General features: G+C 40.6%; 1 protein-coding gene across 3 annotated transcripts; it reads right to left on the reverse strand.

Moving 5' to 3' along the window:
- Positions 1–1,817: 1,817 nt before the first annotated feature.
- On the reverse strand, positions 1,818–21,471 carry cyld (cylindromatosis (turban tumor syndrome)). Of its 3 annotated transcripts, XM_085766014.1 has the most exons (17): positions 21,134–21,471; positions 19,271–19,813; positions 17,002–17,310; positions 15,411–15,516; positions 14,383–14,484; positions 13,688–13,804; positions 10,600–10,988; positions 9,793–9,958; positions 9,547–9,688; positions 8,891–9,013; positions 8,427–8,518; positions 8,168–8,234; positions 7,034–7,166; positions 6,055–6,163; positions 5,693–5,811; positions 5,099–5,315; positions 1,818–4,190 (listed from the first exon to the last, which is right to left on the reverse strand). In XM_085766014.1, exons 2-17 carry the CDS (start codon positions 19,760–19,762, stop codon positions 4,006–4,008), a joined length of 2,868 nt encoding a protein of 955 aa, XP_085622140.1. In that variant the 5' UTR covers positions 19,763–19,813; positions 21,134–21,471; the 3' UTR covers positions 1,818–4,005. The 3 variants fall into 3 exon arrangements, with proteins under 3 accessions (XP_085622140.1, XP_085622147.1, XP_085622157.1); XM_085766021.1 differs by lacking the exon at positions 13,688–13,804; XM_085766031.1 differs by lacking the exons at positions 13,688–13,804; positions 14,383–14,484.
- Positions 21,472–21,508: the final 37 nt, after the last annotated feature.

Genomic DNA, 21,508 nt, shown 5'->3' on the forward strand with positions numbered 1-21,508 from the left:
TAAGTGAGAAGTGACCTGCATTCCCATGTACTGTATAACAAATAGGGGAGACACTATATTACCTTATGAGATGGTGTTTACTATGACCATACTGCCACCAAGGCCTGTGTCCATGACATGAATGTGAGAACCACAGCAATGTAATGTTGGCAAGGTTATAAAAGAACAAAACAGCCCTCTGTCAGTGAGAAAGAACAGGGAAGTCAGATGTTTCTAAATCAGCACCAAAATAAGAGTTTCTGTTTTGAGAGAATTTTACAGTTTAAGGTCAGCATGGGCAAAGAAATAGGACTTGTTGTGGTGCATGGAAAGAATTGAAACTTTCCACAAAATAGAGGGAAGTCATAATGTACTTCCTGTCTTCTGTCTGTTTGGGTTTAGTTGCTGTTTTGGTGAAAAAAAGAGTTGAAGCCTAGAGCAGGTGAGGTTAAACTACTGTAATCCTGTTACCAGTGAGTTTGTGTGGAGGGTGGGGTTAAGGTGTTAGATGGACAATGGTTGCACTCGCTGTTTATCATAAACACAGCCTAGCCCAGAGAGGTCCATCTGCTTTGATTTTATTTAGTGATTCCCCCCAGGGGCCCTGAGCTGGAGCGAGAATAACAATACTTGAGCCCATCTGTTCCTGTAGAACCAGCCCCAGCTAAATTACCACGCGCTACGAGCGGCTGGCATATGCTGTGGCATAAAGCTACAAGAGGGCATTGTGTGCCAGCTGTTCTGTTGACAAATACTTATCTGGCACTTCTGAAGTCAGCTTGCTAAGCTGGTTTCAAGTTTGACTAAAAACTAAAAGGGGTAAGGTGGAAGAGGGTTCCTGTGGGGGAGATGCATGTATAGTACATGCTGATTTATTCCAGGGTATCGGTTTGTGAGGGGTTGTCTGGGGAATTGGGTCAAAGATGTAGACCTAATCTGAACATATAGGGCAGATAGAAGACTAAAGCCAACCAAGTGGTCAAAACAGTAGGATTAATGTTTCTCATCCCACTGTAAACATAACAAGCTGTGGTCATATTGTTGTTATATGTTTATAAGTCAGTGGATGATCGCTGGCTCACAGTCCTAAATTGGGCTTGATCATGGTAATCCTATCAGTACAGGACCAGATCTTTCTGGAGGGGGATAATATACAATTCAAACACTGAAAAATACACCAAAAGCCAGGTTTGACAAGGGTTTACCACTACAGCCTCTAAAATCTCACTATGCAATGATAACAATAATACATTACAGCAGCATCTCCAATTGACACTGGCATCAGTATGTTTATACAGTATATTCAGAAAGCGGGTTTTTTTTTTTTTTGTTTTACAGAAACAGTCAGTAGTAGTCAGTGTATCCCTGTTTCTTCTTGCAGGTTTTGGTTTAAATTCACATTAACTCCTTTTCAGCAGAAAAAAAATTGCATATACAGGCAACTAAACTCTATAGAAATGGCAGAATATTCTGTAAGGAATGCTAACTTTGGGGGTTGTGTTTTATTTGTCTGTTAAACACTACTGTAAAGCTCTTCTACTTACTGCAACAGGACAACTCCTACGTAACTTAAAGGCACACACACAACACAAACCCTGAAATTTGGAAAATCTCCAAAATCAGCTTATTTGTATTGTCTGTATTAAAATACTTAAATCAAAGTTACCTATTGGATTAACATTAAAACTAACATCCCTTAAACAGTTTTTACTTCCATATTATTTTAATTTTTATCACTCTAATGTGTCAATGCGTTTAAACCATTTAAACCAGTAGTTTTAGTGAAATAACCCATGAAAAAAGTGTAGTCAATATCTCCTCAATTTACACACGACATATTCTGTACCCTTCAAAATGGGTTTTATTTTGTTAACATTTACAGGAATATCACTGACATTAATTTTCCACCCATTACATATGTCTGTACTGTACAGATGCAACAGAAAGAAAAAAAAATCAAAATCAAAATCCCATCCTCTGTTCTGAGACTTCTTTCACAGAAAACAAGGCTCCAATCAGTGACAAGCTTCAGCAGTGCAGAAAAGGAAGATCCTCTGTCAGAATCCCTGGGACAGTGGAAACAAACACACAGCAACATGGAACTTGTCATCTGGAACCCAATTTATAAAACGCACTTACTTGTTTTGTACGTGTGTTTTAGGAAAAAAAAAAAAAACCCATCATAATGCTGTTGCCAACATCTGCAGTTGATTGATTCTATCCAATTTTGTGGGATATATGAAAAAACAAACTACTACTTCATATCTCGATCCACAGTATGATTGGTGTACTGTAAGTATTCTATAAAACTGGAATACATTGGAATCACGGATCAAGCTTTTCATTTCTTAATTTAATTTTTGTTCTTTAAATACATAATATGTTGCCCCAAGGTTACCAGCCTTGTGCCTCTTCATTTCCTTCCTTTTGTCAGCTCTACACTGTTCAACATGTCACTTTTAACATTCAGTAGTTGCTATGAGACAGCGTAAACTACAAAAACTCACTTCAATATACAGTGAAAGAGGACAAGGAGTACCCATACCTTACAGTATCATCAACCCTGTGTCATTTTCTTGTAAAAGGGATGACATGAGTTTGTAATATGATTAGAATATAATAAATAATAACATTTGATCATAATTCTTTAGTTATCTGGCGCATTGCTGGAAAACATGGCATGTCGCATCTTCATGAAAGGCAGCGAGAGTCAATACGTGCTCCTCTTCACCCACAGGAAATCAGACCCGCCATGACGGGCAGAGAAAAGGCTTTGTAAACATAAAATATAATTTAGATTTAGTCATCAACACAATGAGTCAGAGATGTAAAACACTGCATGTGAAATTCTTCACATCACACACTTTTACTTTAAAAACAGCCAGGCTCTTCCAGTATTTCACCTCATTGACCCTATGAATGCATGGAGTGCTCCACCAACCAGCTTTACAACAGGAGCCATTGTACAAGTCTCCCTTCATGCATTTATCTGGCATCTACTCTGCATTAGCAATGCAGGCCCGTTCTTTACAGCTACACAGGAGAAGCAAATTTGTATTCTGCAACGCAAAACTCTGATGTCTCCCGACCAACAAATTAGCACTCAGTGTGCCTTCCAATGGGAGAGAAAAATAAAGAGCAAAACCTAAATGTTTCCTGATAAGTCCACTTGGGGATAGAACAAAAGTGCAGCATTGGTTGAGCAAGTATGCAGTAAAACATGAGGCTTTTACAATGGCTACATCTGTTTCTGCAAAACATATACTGTAAAGACATTTACACAGCGTGATGGGGAAATATGCAAACCGGTTCACAAAGAGCAGAATACTCTGATCTTAATGCAACTGCACAGTAGGTTGACATCTATACTGTTGATGTTACTACCTGGAAAAATCTATGCTACTAAGAGATTCTACACAAGTTTTTAGAACAGTACACATAAGTTGGATGAGGATTTGCGCACTGAATTGCTTCCTTAACGTGGCATTAATGGAAGCTCCCGTCTTTTACAGTGATTAAGAATAGCAGGACTCCTCTTTTCTTAAGGTAAATGAGGTGGCCAAGGTTCTCCCACAAGCTCATCTGGTCTTTGTTGCATGTTTTGTCAGCCGCAACGTCGCAAACATGCCCTCCCGCCCCTCTTCTCCTGCTTTCTCCAGGAAGAGGGAGGGAATCTTCATAAGGCCTAACTTTGCTTCATCATCCACCACCAATGCTCAGCTGTGAGACACAGGGAAGCTACATAGGACTACATGAAGAACACAACACTTGAACTAATGCACAGTGCAAATAGGCTTCTCCCCCTTTCTTCCATCTCTCCAGCCTCCAGAGATGGGCAGGCGTTGAGGAGAGGTGGGGTGGAGAGGGTTAACTCCAGACAGCACCCCTGCTGGCAGGCAGCCTTTCTTCTTTTAGTTTATTTTTTATTTTTATGTCTTTCTGGGAATCTCCTGCCCTGGGGGGAGGGGGGAATGGTGGTATGGCTGAAGGACAGGAATGGAGGGGAAGGGGTTTGGGGAGAGGATTCTACTTGTACAGGCTCATGGTCGGGCTCTGGTACATGCACATGTAGGCGTCACACAGGAGGCGCCGGGCCTGGCCCTGGATGCTCTTGGGATCCAGAGCATGTAGCTCCTCTGGGGTCATTTTCAGGTAGACCTCAACCTCTGGACACGGAGACACCTGGGGGATGTTGAAACCATTCTGCCCTCCTGCAGGGTCACATGTATACAGTCATAAGAAGTAACACAATTTATAGAAGAAAAGCCAAGGTGTCACAATTAAGTGTTATTGTTTGAAGCACTAGATAAGTAGGATTTAATGCATCACATCAGATCACAGTGTCATAGATGCTGCATTTAGCCAATATGTACATGAAATGCATAATTAATACTAAATACTGTATTTATACTGTACAGTAATTCTCTTTCCAGCACCACTTGTATGGTTTAATATAATGCACTCAAATGTTTTTGCAATTTTAAAATACAACAAACCATAACTATTAGATGACTGATTAACTTATCAATAATTGGAAAAACACACTTAAAAAAAACTATTTATTTATTTAATAATTGATCATTATGTTATTTTAAACAAAACAGGATCTAGTTCCAGCTCTCTACTGCTGCTTGTCTTCGCTATACAGGGTAAAATGTTATTTATTTATTTTCACATTTTTGCAACAACTCACTGATCAACGTAATAACTGTAAAAACTAATCAGTGGATACATTTAAAATAAGACTGAACAGTAATTGCATCACTAATATCCCAGTTAAGTTTGGGCATTAATGCAGTGCAGCAGTTCATATTATACATATGTACAGCTGCTTAATGAAAATTAATAGTTGCACTGTGTCTCAAAGTTTTACAATATCACAAACGTTAAATTTGGTTCTAAATTTAAACAACAACAATTAGGCATTAATGTGCACTGTGTAGTAATTTATGACTCTAGTCTATTCTTCATTGGTTTTCGGAGGTTTACTAGGATCTGTTAAATTCTTTTACTTGTGATGCAATTATAATTTCCCATCAGCACCCTCAATAACAACTTCATTTCAAAAAATCAGTTAGATGTCGTAACAATCAAAACATCAAAATCCCATGAACCTCACCGTCACGATCTGCCATACTGTCGAAGAAGAGCCAGGCAGAATCAGCGCTGCCGTACTTGACGAAGGCCACGTAGTGACTGGTTTCAATGCACAGCACAGCGAACAGCTCCATCCTCTGACGGGGAAAACTGCCCTGCCGCCCCGTACCGTCTTGTAGCTCCTTGGGGACAGATAGTTTGCCGTGCCGATGGGATTTCCTCCTCGGGTGGAGGTGAACCTAAATCAGAGACATCAACCACACGCGCTTATTAAGACTAGACTGAAGAAGTTGAACATTTTTCATATAACAAATACTGAAAATATCGGAAAATAAAAGCTATGAAGTACATTTGAAGCTATTTATACTGCCAGATTGGCAAGGAATATTTCAATGAAATAGTATCTCAGCAAAGACACTTCTCATTGGGAAGTAAAGAAATGAACAGACCATGTGTTACAATGTATTGTTGAAGCCACTGTTCTGCAACATAACTTCTGCATTGAGACAGTATGATTCCTTTGTATTTGGCGCCACCAAATGGATCACCCTGACACAGACATTACAGTCCTTGTTGCTGTTCAACTGGTGTTGCAATAATGCCCTCTGTTGTTTACCTGTGTATTGCACTTTTCACAGAACTGTTTAATCTTGCCCGCGGTGATATCCCCGTCCTCATAACAGTCTCGACACTCGTACAGAGCTAGGCCTCCACAGATCCGACATTCCCTTGGAGCTGGATAATAAAGACACATAGATTTATTACTGCTGACATACTGCACACAAGTGTAGTTCTTTAAAAAGTTAAGGGCAGATTTGAAAGCAAGAAAAAGGAAAGGGTTCTTTCATCTGAGCTGAGCTGCAGTGACAACTCAGCGAAATTTCATTACTGAATGCCACACAGCTCTGAATCACCATCGATCGTCAAAAACGCGCCACACTTGCACGCTGGAAACAAAAAATGTTAGATACAACTCACTGTCTTCAAGAAGGTCTGTGATGTCTAACTCTAGCGAGGGGAAAATCTTGTTGAACATCTTAAAGTCCTTGCCAAAACGGGGCATCTGGATAATAAGGCAGGAGGGAGCCTGGAGAGGGGGAGGGGGTCAGGAAAAAGAGGCAAGGAGAAAACTGAAGTCATCAACTGAAGCAGCATGAACATATCAGCAAAGCTCAGTGCACACAGATCCTGAAACCTGGTGGAAAGAGGGTGCCAGAACAGTGTGCTCACAATGTACTTGATATTCACTGCACTACAAAGTCACATTACAATCGCTTCTTTTCAAGTAAAAGCAACAGTCAATCTTCATTCTTTGAAAATTATCATGTGGGAGTACGTAGTCAGGTAAAGACTTATGGAAACAAAATGCAGAAAATGAAACATAAGTTTCACAAGACACAATAATAATGATTTTTGTACTTACATGTATATGGTTTTAATTAGGTATCTCATCAGCAGTGGAAGCCTCTTTTAATATGCAAAGTGTTGGGTTTGTTTTTGGCCTTACTTGTATAAAACCTTTTCTGTCCTCCAGTATTTTCACTCAGATCACAGCTTTTTATTCTCACAATCAGGATTCAAACTGCCCATAGGCTTACTTATGTTTTCATTAACTTCCTTTATAAAATTTACAATGATTGTGAAAAGCACTGTTATTAAAACCTCAGTGTACCCTTATTTTAAAAAAAAAACATTCAAGTTATACCACTTTTATATCAATAACAAATCATTAACACAAGAGGGAGCCAATCCTTAAGCATGCACTACTAAAGCATCTAATTTTCCCACAAACTGCCTTTGTTGGGTTATAAAATTAGGTTTGAATGGAAATTAATATCCAAACTTTGGTTTGACTATACCAAACCAGAGATTGTGACAAACTAAACTGTAGCACCATGTTACCAAACTTTAGATTTTATTTGTGTTGACCTGGTGAATACAATTAAATGAAATTTACCTCTGCAAACTTTAGGTCACTGTTGATAAAGGACCACTCCAAGAGCTGCTGGATAGTGGGAACGCCGACCTTGTCCTTCTTATCCATGAAGATCTGGTAAAAGTAACAGTCCTGGACCTTCTGTCCTGCGGACCTGGAGAACAACCTCTATTCATTTATCTAAGTTTCATTCACATCTTAAATTTTCACAGGACAGAAGGTAACACAGTATTAAATTAACTTTCTGTAGTACCTAGACATCTTAGGTTGCTTTAACAATCAATGCAAACAGCTTATTAAATTAAGAAATTTATATTTTGCTTTTACTATAAAAAGCAGGGCATCTGGCAGCTCAACTTTACCATCTTGAAATGTGGTGAACTAATTTTCTGCAACAGCTGTATCCTTTCTCTGTATCCTCTAAAGACATATTTATCAGTTGCTGACAGATCTTCTCGGTTGACCAATTTCATTACTGTCTTTCAAGTGAAGCAAGGACCCAGAAAAAACTTTTTGTTTCCTGTCATGAACATGAGTCAAAATGACATGAGTTTACAGTGTGTGTCACTGCTTGGCTTAAGTATGAAAGCGTGAGCATGGATTTTGTTAACTTTAAGATCACTATGGCATTGCTTTGCATGATCCTATAAAACAGTAGACACAGATGATGACATCTGGCTCCCTTAGATATAAACTCTACTCATCTGGACTCCAAAGTCTTAAACAGGACTATTGAAGGAGTTTTCATTATGCGACCAAAGGAACTCCTACAGTTAAACCACTTTGCCCACACTGTCCGCTGTTCAATCTCCAACGTAAGCACTGCAGCACAAGTGAAACTTTATGTGACTGTGTAAATCTAAATATTACAGATTTAGACACAGTCTGTTATGTGCCTGTGGTTTCGCAGTGGTGTGTTTGGAACTATATTTGCAGAGTCTGGTAAGCAGTGACAATCAAGGACATGTCAAACATACTGTATGGTTTGTGTGTGAAGAGTAATGACTGCATCATTTAACTATTTCAGGAATTTCCTTTGCTATGCAAAACCAGCATCTAAAACAATGCTAAAAAATGGACAATGCAGAAGTGCCTTTGGCCATTTCTGTGCAACAAAAGAGGTAATGCATTCTATGAAGAGTGTCTGGTCCTTACCTTAGCTTGAGCAGTGGATCCACCCTCAGTATGTGATGGAAAAGAATATTGAGGAACTCCTCAGGATCTGCAGTACAAGATGTGCGTTAGTGAGATTTGATCGATTTCAAAGTGATATACAAATGCTGTCTACAGTGTAAACACTATAAAAGCTGTGAAGTTGACAGCATGCATGTGTAAACTACGCTAATATTGCCATTTCTCCTTTTTTTCCCTAATGATTAGTCACAATGTATACTGTGTATTTCCATTCTCCTACCTTTCTCCTCAGAGGTAAACCCAGAGGCAGCTTCTACTTTCTCCAGGATCCTTCTTAGCTTCATGACTTTCGTGGCACATACATACCCATGTCTGGAGGATGAAGACAGAGCAAGTTACAAACCAACTAAATTTGCAAAATATGGTAAAGTGATATTAGCTTTGCCAGTGGAGTTTGTGTCATATGCGTTCACAGAATTTGATAAAGTAAATAAAACGATTATAATTCAGATTCAAAACAATGTGGGTCTGTTTTGTTTATCTGTCTAGAAATCATGAGTGAGGTCTATAATGAGGTCTATGAAAATTTAAGCAACATATTTTAACTTCCTGTTACAAATTAACTAAAAGATAACAATGTGCCTAAAACAGGTGATGGGAGTACCGAGTTGAAGTCAGTATCTGTAAATGTCTATGTTAAAAACCTGTGGCATAGTATGTAAGCAATGGACCACTGCTACTTACATGCGCAGTGGGTTGACTATCTCTGTGCGCAACAGCTCCTGGGTCTCTCTGTAATATTCTACATCGGTCTTTGATCGAGGTCTCAGCAGAACTGTGTCCAGTACAGAACTGAAGGAGAAAAGACTGCAGAGCAGAATGTACAACAGTATCAACATCTATTTGCATGTTTAAAAAAACATAATTGAAGATTATTCTTAGCAATATTTGAAAGATAGTCACTTATATTAAGACAGTTTTCACATATTTTTGTAGGTGATGGATTTTCAGTTGAATTTGTGTTTATCTAATTAGAGCAGGCTTTCTGAAGGCCAGTCATTGGTATACTGTAGGAATTGTAGCATTTGATACTAAAATTCTAAACTTGAGACTGGTAAAAGCATAGTTAAAGCAATCTCCTGCAGTTTGAGAGAGTAGTTTGGGTTGACTGCTTCGTTCAAAGACCCTTTGGCAGAATTGGCAGAAACATCCGATGTACCACAATCATCAAGCCAGCTCACAGTGGGAATACACCTCCGGTCAGAGCCAATGGTCAGAGTTAAAATAGTTTACTAATAAGCTTCTGCCTCGAGGCAAACAGAGCACTGCTGTCTGAGGAAACACCATGTAGTCAATCAATATGACTGAAGTATTTACTCTCAAACCAAAAGAGTACTGACCAGAAGAGAGTTGAATCCAGGTAACAAGAGTTGTAGTGGCCCTGGATGCCTTTCTTTTTTCCCACCATGATATCCAGACCATCGTTCTCTGTGCGGGGAGGCGTGTTCTCATGGACTACTTCACTCAAATAACCCCCAAATGCTGCATAAACATAAACACACAAAGTACAAGTTTCAACACAAAGCATTTGGAGGCATTTGGTAATTTGATGCCTTCAATAATCAGTACGCCTCTTGCTGACTCACCAATGGAGTTGCACCTCTCTATGGGATTGGAGGAGTGGTGCAGGGACGGGAAGCGGGAGTCGGGCCGGCAGCACTTGAGCTTCACAAACAGGGCTTTCTTGGGTGGGCAGGTGAAGTACCTTGTGCCTTTGAAGGTGCCGTCAGTGCAACCAGGACACTCTTCTTCCTGGAAGAGAGGGTCAAGTGCACTTCATCTACTGTCAGGTACTGCATGTGAAGATGCCTTCACTTATTCAGCCTTGTACTTAGGACTACCTGATCAGCTATCACACATTTCATGGTGGTCCTTCTTTATCAATTTTGTCAACAGTGATTAGCTGTTCTACTCACAAATATGATGGATTATGCACTTTACCCTGATCTTGTTTATTGTTTTAGGAAATATGCTTATTACATTTTTCCAGGGTGCAATTACTTCCTCAGTTCTTGTTGTCACTATGAAGCTGGCAGGCAGCAAAGCAACCAGGAGTATGTGCCAACAAATAGTCAGGCACAATACCCTGTAATAACTGCACAATTTGTCATTTGTACAGTTTTTGTACAAATTAAACTAACAATAGGGCTCTGTTTTACATTCAGGACAAAGCACTTCCCCTTGTTTGCAGTTTTTATGCTAAGTTAAGGTAAAGAGTGCTGGGTATAGGTTTAGACTGAAAGGATAGATATGAGAGTGGTACAGACCGATTATGTTGCTCCCTGCAAGAAAATTATTTGTCCCACTAACAAATATACCACTCTGGGTTTTTTTCACTTTGTGATACAGATGTATAAATTGAAGTGCTAAGTTTACATAGCTGTGTCGCTCACCAGCTCCAGCCCAGCCAGAGGCTCCAGCAGGCCAGGATGTAGACCCACCCATCGAATGACACCACACAGAGGGGGGTTCTCCTTCACCTCCACCAGAGAGCCCACCTCCAGGCCTGGCTGCCCACGGGGAGGCGTCGGAGGTCGCGGTGAAGGGGGCGCAGCCGGCGACGAGGGCTCGGACTGCTCTCCCATCACCGACTGGACGGAGAGGGAGAGAGGCCCATGACTCATGCTATCAATGGGCCCGGTCTTCCGGTTCAGACTGAAGGGCAGAGAGTGGAACTTATTGTCACTGGACAACGAGGAAGAGGGCGGGGCTCTGGAGGGCGGGGAGGATTGGTTGAAGTCGGGGGGTGTGTCAGTAAGTGACTTGGCAGGGTCCTCCCCAACTGCAGTAGAGAAACCAAAAATTAAAGTTAGTGTCCATTCTACAGAGCAAAACATATTATGTAGTGTAGGCTGTGTTTACTAGTGTGGAGATGTCAAAGTAAGCTGGGGGTTGAATATGTGTGGCAATGTGAACACTTAACAAAAATTTTGATGGTGTAGAGTTACTCTTTCACACCACCATATCACCCAATAGTGAGGGACACTCTCATATGTGAGGTGAAGCTCTCCTTTAAGTGTTTGTTTTAAATCTCAACATCTCACTGTGCGTTCACACCAAAAGCTTCCAAAGTGTCAAAAACGCTCAAGGGTGCGCTTCAGACAAGACAGCTTCCAAAACGGCAAATATTTTCAGCCGCTTTGGTCGCTCATCACGTGACTGACGTCAAAGTTTGATCACGCTGGTCATTGGGGAGCCGAAGGACAAAAGAAAGAAAAAAAAGGCAGCCCAAGGACATCTCTATTCTGACAGGTTGCCGCCAAACCACGTCATAGCTAATTACCCTCAAGTTAACCAAAGCTCAACTTCTCTTCTGGTGACGCTTTGGACGCTTTGGAAGCGCGGTGACGCCAGTTGACGCTTTGGTCGCTCAGTGTCGCCGGGCTCTCATTGAAAATGAATTGACTTCTGGCGTTTTGACGCTTTGGAAGCTTTTGGTGTGAACACACAGTTAGGGTATTTCCAAACTTGGGCCAACTATTTATTTATTATATCATATGTGTGATACTTGTCATACAAAGTTGGAGTGACAAGTCAAAAATTGAGGTAGAATATCAACTTTGTATCTAAGAAGAAAATACAACCAGGTTATTTGCAGAGGATTTGCTCAGTGAGCAATTCTTTACACAGGTCAACAGCTCAGAAATATTCCCATGTGCAGAAACTATTTAAGATGCCCCCCCATTCATTCATGTAGGAAGTTTTCCCATAAGTTTCTTGCCAAAATTTGAAAAAAAATACCCATGATGTGATGTCTGGTGTTCAGCTTCAGACTGTGTTTTTTGGAGAGAAGAGTGTCACCCTTGTTAAGAATTCATGTTGGCGCCAGAACAGTTGAGTCAGTACATGCATCAACAACAACCTCATCAATGTAATGTGATATTCGGTCAGTGTAGTTGTGTTCTCTCTGTATTCTGACTTTCAGAGAGAGTGATGCAAGATCACAAGTACTGACTGAATTGTCATGACTAAGGTATACCACCACAGAGTTATTGGATGACTAAGATGAACTGTTCCTCCACCGAAGGAACTACAGAAGTTTGTAGCTTTGTCTGCTGAGATCACAGAAACTAGAGCACCATTACCAGATGAGAAAAAAAAAACTTAAAACATAGAGAGTGACCCTGAGGAACATGACAGTGATTACACATTCACAGGATGAATAAGCATTTGTGAAAAGAGCACATCAGCCACTTCTGTCTGACCTCGGCTTTTTTGTGCAGTTCAAATTTGTGAGGTTACATGCATTAACAGTGTAGTATAATTTGCCATAATGTTAAGGTTCTTTTGTGTTCCGCACAACTTTCATGTACTGGCAAAATGAAATGATAAAAATCCCCAAATTGTGTCCCCACACCAATGAACATACAGGACTAGAGAATGTACTGAGCGAATCAGTCCTGACACCTGGAAAAAGGGTTTTTACCAATGCTTTGCCTTGCAAATAGACTTTTTTTATTGACTGCTTAACTGTACAGTATCTGCAACCAAAACAGGTCAACGGCTCGTTAATGACTCATTTGCAGCACATCCTCTAAAACTTTATGCAACACCAATTACTCCATGCAGGCAGGATATGAGAGAAAATGGTGATGAAAGACAACACGAGTGGAGAGATCTTTATAGCAAGCTACTGCAACAAACTACTTTTCTCTACAAACATTTGCTTAAAGCTTGTTGTAGTTTCTTAAATCATATAATAATTGAATAAGTCAGGGTCAGACAAAAAAACTTCCCTTTTTTGTCTCAGCTTTGAGTTGAGATGTGTAGCCTGTGTACACATTGTACATTTTGTCAGCAACCTGCAATTCTCCCACCTGTTTGAAAAAGTTCAAGCTTGTGCTAAAATTACAGTACAGTCTTCTGGTGGTGGATAAATAGGGTAGGTGATCTTTTCTTAAGTATACATACCTAATATAAATAATTCCTTGATTAATTTGTGTCTCATTTTATAGGACATTACACTACAATTAAGGCAAAAAAAATCCCCAAATATCTTCAACAAAGAAATGGTATTAAAACAAGTATTATAAGCATAAATATAAAACCTAAACTTTTATCGCTAAGTTTTCCCTTTATAAGTTGTTGCAAGAAAACCTCCATATTGTAATCACTTTCACTATTTTTCCAATCATTAGTTTAAAAAAAAAGTATTTTAAAAATGGCCATAATCTTTTAAAAAATTGTACAGTAACACACATTTTAGCAGGTGGGAGAGACAGGCCGCTTTAACAGCTAAAAAAAACTATATATAGTATATAGTGTATTGGATGCAACTTTTGGAGGACTCCTCTATTTGAAGCAACCCACGGTACCAGAGTATCTTTTAGTAGAGCACCCTTGATTCTGCCAGTGTTAGTGAATTAAAAATATAAAGAACCAATAAAAGTGTGCCTCAGCAAAACCAATTAGTAGGTAGCTTGTTGTGAACAGGAGCTTGCTGTTGAGATGGTTGGCATCCCACAAGTACCCATGTTTTACCTTCATCAATGTACCATGTGCTTTTGGATTTGGACTGGGCTGGGGGATCAACAGAGCTGCCATTTAAAGTATAGTAAAATTCAGACTTGCTTCTACTGCCACACTGATGACCTAATCCTGTAAATAACACAAGTACATGAAGAAAACAGACAGATAAGGAAAATGTGTATATGTCCGCACGTGTGTGCAGCTGTGTGCATGTGTGTATGGGAGCATGTTTTGTGTGACCGTTTCAATGGCAAAGCCAGTGGGAAATTAAAAGGGTAGAAAACACTTCACAATGCTGGTAAATCAGCAAAGAAGACAATTTTCTTCATGCAAGAGTCACAAAAAAAGAAAAGAATCAAGGTAACTACACATTCAAATCAAATCAGCAGCAACAGGAATTTCTCCTGTTTTGTGTAAAATATAGGTAAGCATTCCTTTAGTTATTATTATCTTTTTTTAAAGGGACATTCCACTAAAATGTTTTATTGGTTGTCATTCTTTGCTTTGTTTGCCTAAAACCGTAAATGTTTCTTTTACCAGGGACTGACAAATCCAAATTTGCTTAACAGCAAAAAGTAGTTTTTTGGCTTTTTTATATATGCAGACTCACAACCACACAATTTGAAGGAATGTCCCTTTAAGAGTTATCGTTGAACCAAGCTGTAGGGAACATTAGTTAGGTTCATATCATAACAGCAGTGCAGTACCTTTGCTTTTTGGTTTGCTTTGTCCAGAGGACGTCTTGTCACTGTTGGTGCCTCTGGGGGCAAAACTGTGCTTTTGCAGCCTTTGGTCCTGCATGGAATATTCTGCACAGACCAGAAATACATCCACATCAGAGGCACAGCAAATGTATCTGCCTACTATCATGCACTGAAGGTCTTCCACAGCCCACATACAAGGTATGCAAATGAATCTACTCACATTTCCCTTTGAGGTTTTTTATCACTGCAACATTCTTACAAAAACAAACCCCCAAACAATGATCATATTTTGCTAAGGTAAGTATATAAGATTGACAAAATACATTTACAGTTCTAAACCGGACTCTGCTTTAGTCTCCTTAGCTAAAGAAAAATACTTGACACAGTCCGGTTTTCTGCCATTTGGAAAAGTGTCTTGTGTTACACTCTACAACACTTAGTCAGTAACAGACTATGTGTATTGCTTGATGAAGGAAGCAGACTAAAGATAGTGTATTTACCCGCAAGTCAGTAAACATGTGCATACAGTATATAAAAAGTTTTCTTGTTTCTACCTTTGCACAAAGGCTGACTGTCACAACTCGGATGCTGGACAACTTGAACTGGCCATGATCACAGGCACAACGAATTAGGAACCAATGAATACTAAATTCTTTTTCTTTCTCTCTACTTGGTCATAATATGGACTTGGTGTATCCTTTCCAGAGAGTGCAAAAGGAGCAGTTTCAAAGAGAGATGACAAATTTACAAAATTAACAATAGTTGGAGAGGCAGCAGTAGCACACATCAACAAACCAAATACGCTAATGTGGAGAACAAAGAGCCTGAGTATCTCACTTGACTTTCAAAAACAAGCGAGCCATTGGCACAAAAGGCTCTCTGTTCCCGCTGTGAGCAAAACACAAACTCAGAACGCTCAGAAGGAGCTCAGTGCTGGTCCGAGAGATGGACAGCTGAATATTTCCTGCAAACGCTATGTTTTGGTGACATACACATGGTGCAAAAATAGAGACAAATATTAGGTGACTCACCTGGCATTACGTCACAGATGGGGACAAGTCGAGTGTGCTCCAAACTGGCAAAATTACACAGCAACTTCCCGTCAATCACACCATCCCAGTCCCCAATAGGATTGTCCTGAAAGAGTTGCAGACATGAGATTCTTAAAACCCTCTCAGACGCACTTCATCTTTCTAAAACTGCTCAACCTGGTGATGCCACACGTGCTTCCTTGGTGACCAATGAAGTCTGTTGTCTTATCTGAATATAATGCTTTAGCTTGATCCTGTGTATTGTGATGGTCCAGCTGCTCATCTGTTCTTCTCCACCACAGATCTTCCACCTCAAGTCCTAACCATCCAAAAGCACAATCACTATTCTTCTTCTTTAGTTTGGACTCCAGGTTTCTACTCCGCCGGAACAATCTAAGATAAGCATGAGGCCAGTGCCACTTGCTGAAGAAGGCAGGGCGAGGCTGGACGCAGAATGAGGCAGAGCAGTGGGCTCTCCTCAGCTGCCTGCTGGCCTTTTGCCATGCTGTTGGGTCATACAGCACTAAGTCTTTACCTCACTCCCCGCGTGACTGGCTTGCCTTTGTGTGGGTGGCTCAGATGCACCGAGTGGGTTGCTGCTGCTGCTGTTGGTACGGCTGCTAACGATCAGCAGTCAAATGCCTGAGTTATGCGTTTCAATCTCTCTATGACTACAATACAACTCTTGCCTAACAACAGTAGTCATAGATACCAGCTGCTGTGATCCCAGGCAACAAGACATGTTCCTTCGACATAGAAAGAAACGGCTGCGACCAAAAACAAAAACAAAAACACAGGACAGAAAACCTGGAATCCCCGGCAACACAGGTAATTTATCTAAAGCGTTTAAGCTAAAACCTGAGACTTTTTGTATGTCAATGCTCCCTGCTGAGACCGGGATCACCATGAAGTGATGCTCAAGCAAGCGATGACAAAGATGGGACATAATCGTGCCTGATGTCCCCTCACTTATACTTTCCAGCTGAATGTAGCTAAAAGTGGTGGGATTAAGCACAAAAGTAAAAGAATGATGTAGATTCCAAAACTGGAGTAACTTTCTGTTTTTATATGAACATTCGAGTTTAAACACATTATTTGCACTGTTAGCCAGAAATTCTTACTCATAGCAAAAACTTTAAAAGGCAAAGCATGGCCCAACCAAAGCAAATGGGTCCCCCAGAACCATGCACAAGGATAGACTTCCTGACCTGAAATTACACATTATAATTGTAAGGTGTAAAATAATGACTTGTTTAAAGATGTAATGTCAGGGATCAGCAATGGACTGTGATGAAAGAAAAGGTTTATTCTTGTTTGTCTGTCATTTGCACTCTGGGAAGTGGGTATTGCTTCCTATAGAGCTCACTAAAGAGTAAACAACACACCTTGCCCAGCTATTTCTTGGTCATGAGCAGTTGCCTGGCAACCAGTGAAGAGTCCAAGAAGTTAGTGATTCCTCCCAAGAAAGTATGTCATTGATTGAAATTGATTTCTGTTGACTGACTAATAATCCACTAACTTTTCCAGCATCTATCTAGACATGTTGGGTACATTAAAAGTACCCATGAAGCGAGCTCACCATCTTACTTACCATGTCAACTCCAACATAGTAGCCCAGGCTCTCGTTTCCTGGCAGCAGGTCACAAAAAATGATGGTGCCTCTCTCAGGTCCGTCCCTGGTCTGCACCAGGACCCTGGAGTTGATCTCCAGTGGAGGGAAGTCCTGGTCGTCTTCCAGATTGACGTGGTCCACCTCTAGCTCACCCAGGGCTTCGTCATCATCGTCCTCCCAAAGTTCAAGTTTGTCCAGGGCCACAAACACACCACATTCATCCTCACAGCGGAAAAGTTGGCGGCCCTGGTAGGAGCCCTCTGTGAAGCCTTGGCCCCGGCCCTCCTCCTGGGAGAAGGAAGTAGAGGAAAGATGATGAGACAAGTAAAAAAAGAGTGAGGCAGAACAGGAGCAAGAGAGATGATCAACTTATTGTCATAACAAGGGGGGCAGGTAGCACAGCTGCTCGCTCAGCATTTCTCAATAAGAGGAAGTTGACGTCATAGAGCTTTGAGAGCATATGATCGATTACTGCAGCAGGAATCGCAACTTGACTTACAGCTAAGATAAATACATTATACAATTTCATACATGGCACAGGATGTTCTCACAACCCTATGGGAGCATATTGTGCTTATTTTTGCCCGTGCAGGCTTTAGATATTAAAATGTGCCTAATCACTATAATTGATGGCATATATTAGCAAAGAGAACAGAGTGATCTCTATTTGGTGCCTGGCATAAAATTAGAATTCTGTCTGAAGCATATGTGCAAACTCTGAGGCCTTTATACTGAGCTGCAGTTTGAATGCTTGAGCTCCATCAGCCCACTCAAGAAAACTACAGCTGAACTGAGCAGAATAAAAACAACATTGTGTTACAATGAAGCAACCCTTTGTATTGTGTTATTTATTGTACATACGGTACAGAATGAATGGCATGACATTCAATGAACATATTTAGTGAGGAGATTAAAGGAATAGTTTGAATAAAATGAAAACGTTGTCATTTCTGTTTTGTTTCAGCCCTCACTAAAGCAACATGTGCAGGCACTCAATTTAAGAGCACATGGTGCAGCTACTTAATTTAACCATTTTTTTTTAACAAAAATCAAAATCTATAGGATGACGTGTGAATATTCAGCTTTGTGTACTGTACAAACGGCTCTAAAATGTCACCAAATCTAATAAAAAATAATCTGCCTAAACTTTGTTCAATTCAGTAGTATTTACAACTTACAAAAATATAAGTACAAAACAACATAGATTCAAGCAAAACCACACATTTCTTTCTGCCTTATTAGCAGTACAAACACTCCAATCACTAATGAATGCCACTGATAAGCAGAGATGTACTTCTGTTCCTAACATATGAAATATAGAGACCACATTGGGTCAGCTGAGAAAAAAAACAAGAGGAATGAGTGTGTGTGTATGTGTGTGTGTGTGGGGGGGGGGGGGATTCCCGAATAAGGACAGTAGGTTTTTAAATGTTAGACAGAGTTACCTAGTTTCAGGAAGCTCTCAAGAACCACTACCTTGCTCTTTCTGATGTGTCAGGATGACTAAGGGTGTTTCACACATACTTGTGCGGACCTAGGTGGTGCACACTAGATGCGAGAATGAAAAATTGTTTCATTTTTCAGCTACTACTGTTTGTGTTTTGCACACATTTGTTTTCAATCTGGTCCAAATGCCACACAACTGGCAGTGTCATGTTTCCATGAAGACTGACTGAAAAAAGATGATCAAAAATGATCATGTTGACTGGCTGTACACCAGGCAGTTTGAGGTCCAACCACATTCACAACCAGCGTTTGACTGTAGCCGACTGTTGTGTTAACACTAACTCAAACACATCGCACTGGGCCAATCGAAACTCTGCCTGTGTGAAAACACACTTAAAGGAATCCAGCATGTGATCCAATATGTTCATTTCAAAAGCTAGTTTCTAATTATCAACCCTAGACTCATGTCATTAACAACTGTTTAAAAAGTTAATTCACCGTCACAGTGGTGTTTGCTTGTAATTGCACTTTTGGTTCTTCATCTTTATCTATTGTTTTCAAGCTGTGGCTCTTCTCTTTTTGTGATGTAATCATAAGAAAAAACTAAAAAGTGTTCAACTCCTAATTTTTAAACAGGGGTTTGTCTTATTTGTACTGAGAAAGTTCAATAAACACTGGGGTTGATATTGTTATTATAGTGGAGTTCTCATGTACAATGAAAACAGAGGAAATACAAAATAAATATCTACCAGGTCACCATCTCCACAAAAAAGAGAGAGAAAAGAAACACAATAGTTCTCACCAGCAGCTCCACTCCGAACCAGATTCCAGAGAGGGCTCTGTCAGGAAGCAGCGAGCCCTTGAAGCGGACCACACCGGGCAGAGGATCATCCCCTGAGCGCAACTGGACGCGAACCTTGGAACCACAGTCAATATCGCAGACGCGCGCAAGCCGAGACTTGTTGTAGAGCAGGGCATATCTCTCCTCACAGTTGGTAATGGGGAAGAGCAGCTCAGCCAGCTTCTCATCCAGCTCCTGGACGTCCCGTTCATCCAGGCTCAGCACCACGTTGGTCTGGTCCAGAATGCGGAGACTTTTCTTGCCTTTGCATGGGGGCAGTGTTCTTCCCAGGCTGTTGCGCTCCTGGCATGCCTGGCCAAGACTGCCACGGGGGATCCTCAGGGTCTTTTGGGGAGGTTTCTCCACTGTACACTCCTTCACAACCATGTAGAACCGCCAGTCCTCCCTGAAGCCCCCACTGGGCTTCTCCTGGCTCCACAGGACAGAACTCATGGCTGCATGCTAGGCAGGAGGTCCAACGTCAAGGCAAGCTTGACCTGTGGTCTGTGGAAGAGAATAACAAACATTACTGCCTTTTGAATGTGTTCAAACTATTTTAGCCCCAAATGTCAATGCGGACAAGCACAACTATAAAATGAAGAAAAGAAATGAAAGAAAGACAAAGCAACAAATATACAGTACTTATGAGCGCACACACACAATACAGTATGTACAGTACAGACTGTGTTGGTGTGGAAAACAAAATGTTTCTGTCACAGCTAAAGCACAATTAAAAGTACAAGGTCAAAGTGTAAAGAAAATAAAAGTGTATCTCTAACCATAGTACATGATATTAGTGGCTCCATAGCAGCATCATTCATCTCAACCTCAAACACAGAATGATATGAAAATAGCACAAATCTTTTTGTCTAAAAGCTGACATAAATAACAGGAAAAACTTTCACTGATCTGTTGTAAAGGGATGGATGATACAAGAAAGTAGTAATCATGAGCAAACATGACATTAGACAATTGCACCTGACCTGCTGATATTAGGCCAAGTAAATGACAGATAAATAATGTAGACAAAATAGGTCGAGATGTCCAATGTATCACACATAGGACATGTGATTACAAATCTTTACCTACAGCCTCGCTGCTTGTTGTGGTTTGTTGTGTGAAATGTCACGACAGTGTCAGCAGAGTAGCTACTCTCCCCCTCAGTGCCCAGTCACCTCATTGCATTACCCATCTTATTAGTAGGGCCTCGTGTGACATTACTCATACCTACTGATTTGAATATTCTAAATATAGGCGGCGAGCAGACAGTTCACTTCTCTTGACAGACAGTGTAACACAAATATCAGACGAATGGATTTCCCCTCATGACACCTCAGATATGAAGCTCAGCCACTCGACACAGTGAAGAACTCACACCATATCCGTCATTTGTTTCAATCGTGACAGCAGTAAGCTGGTTTGCTATTGTAACAATTCTTCTCGATAAATCCTGTATGGCCACAGTAGCGACTATAGACGATATTGTGGAGGCTCAGAAGCAGATAAGAAACAAGTAGAAAATTGAAAGTGCTTCAACCCTTACCCAGGCTAGCGTTTACCTGGTTTGACTTGTATTTAGCGCGGTATATGAGGTGACAACCACAGACCTGATTACAGTTTTGTTTATTCTATTGTTACTTACAGCAACACCGTGACCGGATGTAAATGAACGTAAAATTTCACTGACAGGGCAGCAGTGTGTCATCACTGGCCAGGAGCTGTCAGTCACAGGCCCTTTAAGAGAGGGAAGTAGCTAACGTATTGTACTCTTAAAATGTAACAAATACACACTTTCGTTCAATGTAAATAGCATGGTCCCCTTACCTTTGATATGCGTCACTTCAGTTAGAGGCTACAGATGACTGTCATTTCAAATATCCATGTCAATTAGATACAGGCCTGTGAAAAAATCCCGTAATGCCAGTTAACCTCTGATTAGCTAAATAGCTAGCTAATGCTAGCGTCCTAACCAGCTAAGTATCACACCAAAGTTAGCCTAGCGAGCTGGTCAACAGCAAGCAGGCTGGCAGTGCACTGCCATCCCATACAGTGTGCTACCAGCATCTATGTAATCTGTTATCCATGGGAAACCAGTGAAATAATACAGTGTATCGCTACAGCTGTGAGATATATTATTTACAGGAGACGACCTCACTAAACTTAATGCATGACGTATTTGCACTCGCTGACAGCCATTGG

This window comes from Trachurus japonicus, chromosome 3 (assembly GCF_045865225.1).
Source record: "Trachurus japonicus isolate A0001 chromosome 3, Traja_1.0".
In the NCBI taxonomy this organism is placed as follows: Eukaryota; Metazoa; Chordata; class Actinopteri; order Carangiformes; family Carangidae; genus Trachurus; species Trachurus japonicus.

Coding starts and splice junctions, on each gene's coding strand:
- cyld (XM_085766014.1), bottom strand. CDS start 19,762: ATGAGTTCTGTCCTGTGGAGCCAGGAGAAGCCCAGTGGGGGCTTCAGG. Junction 8,235..8,426: donor GTTTACCTCTGAGGAGAAAG/GTAGGAGAATGG, acceptor CTTGTACTGCAG/ATCCTGAGGAGTTCCTCAAT. Junction 4,191..5,098: donor CAGTATGGCAGATCGTGACG/GTGAGGTTCATG, acceptor GTGACCCTGCAG/GAGGGCAGAATGGTTTCAAC.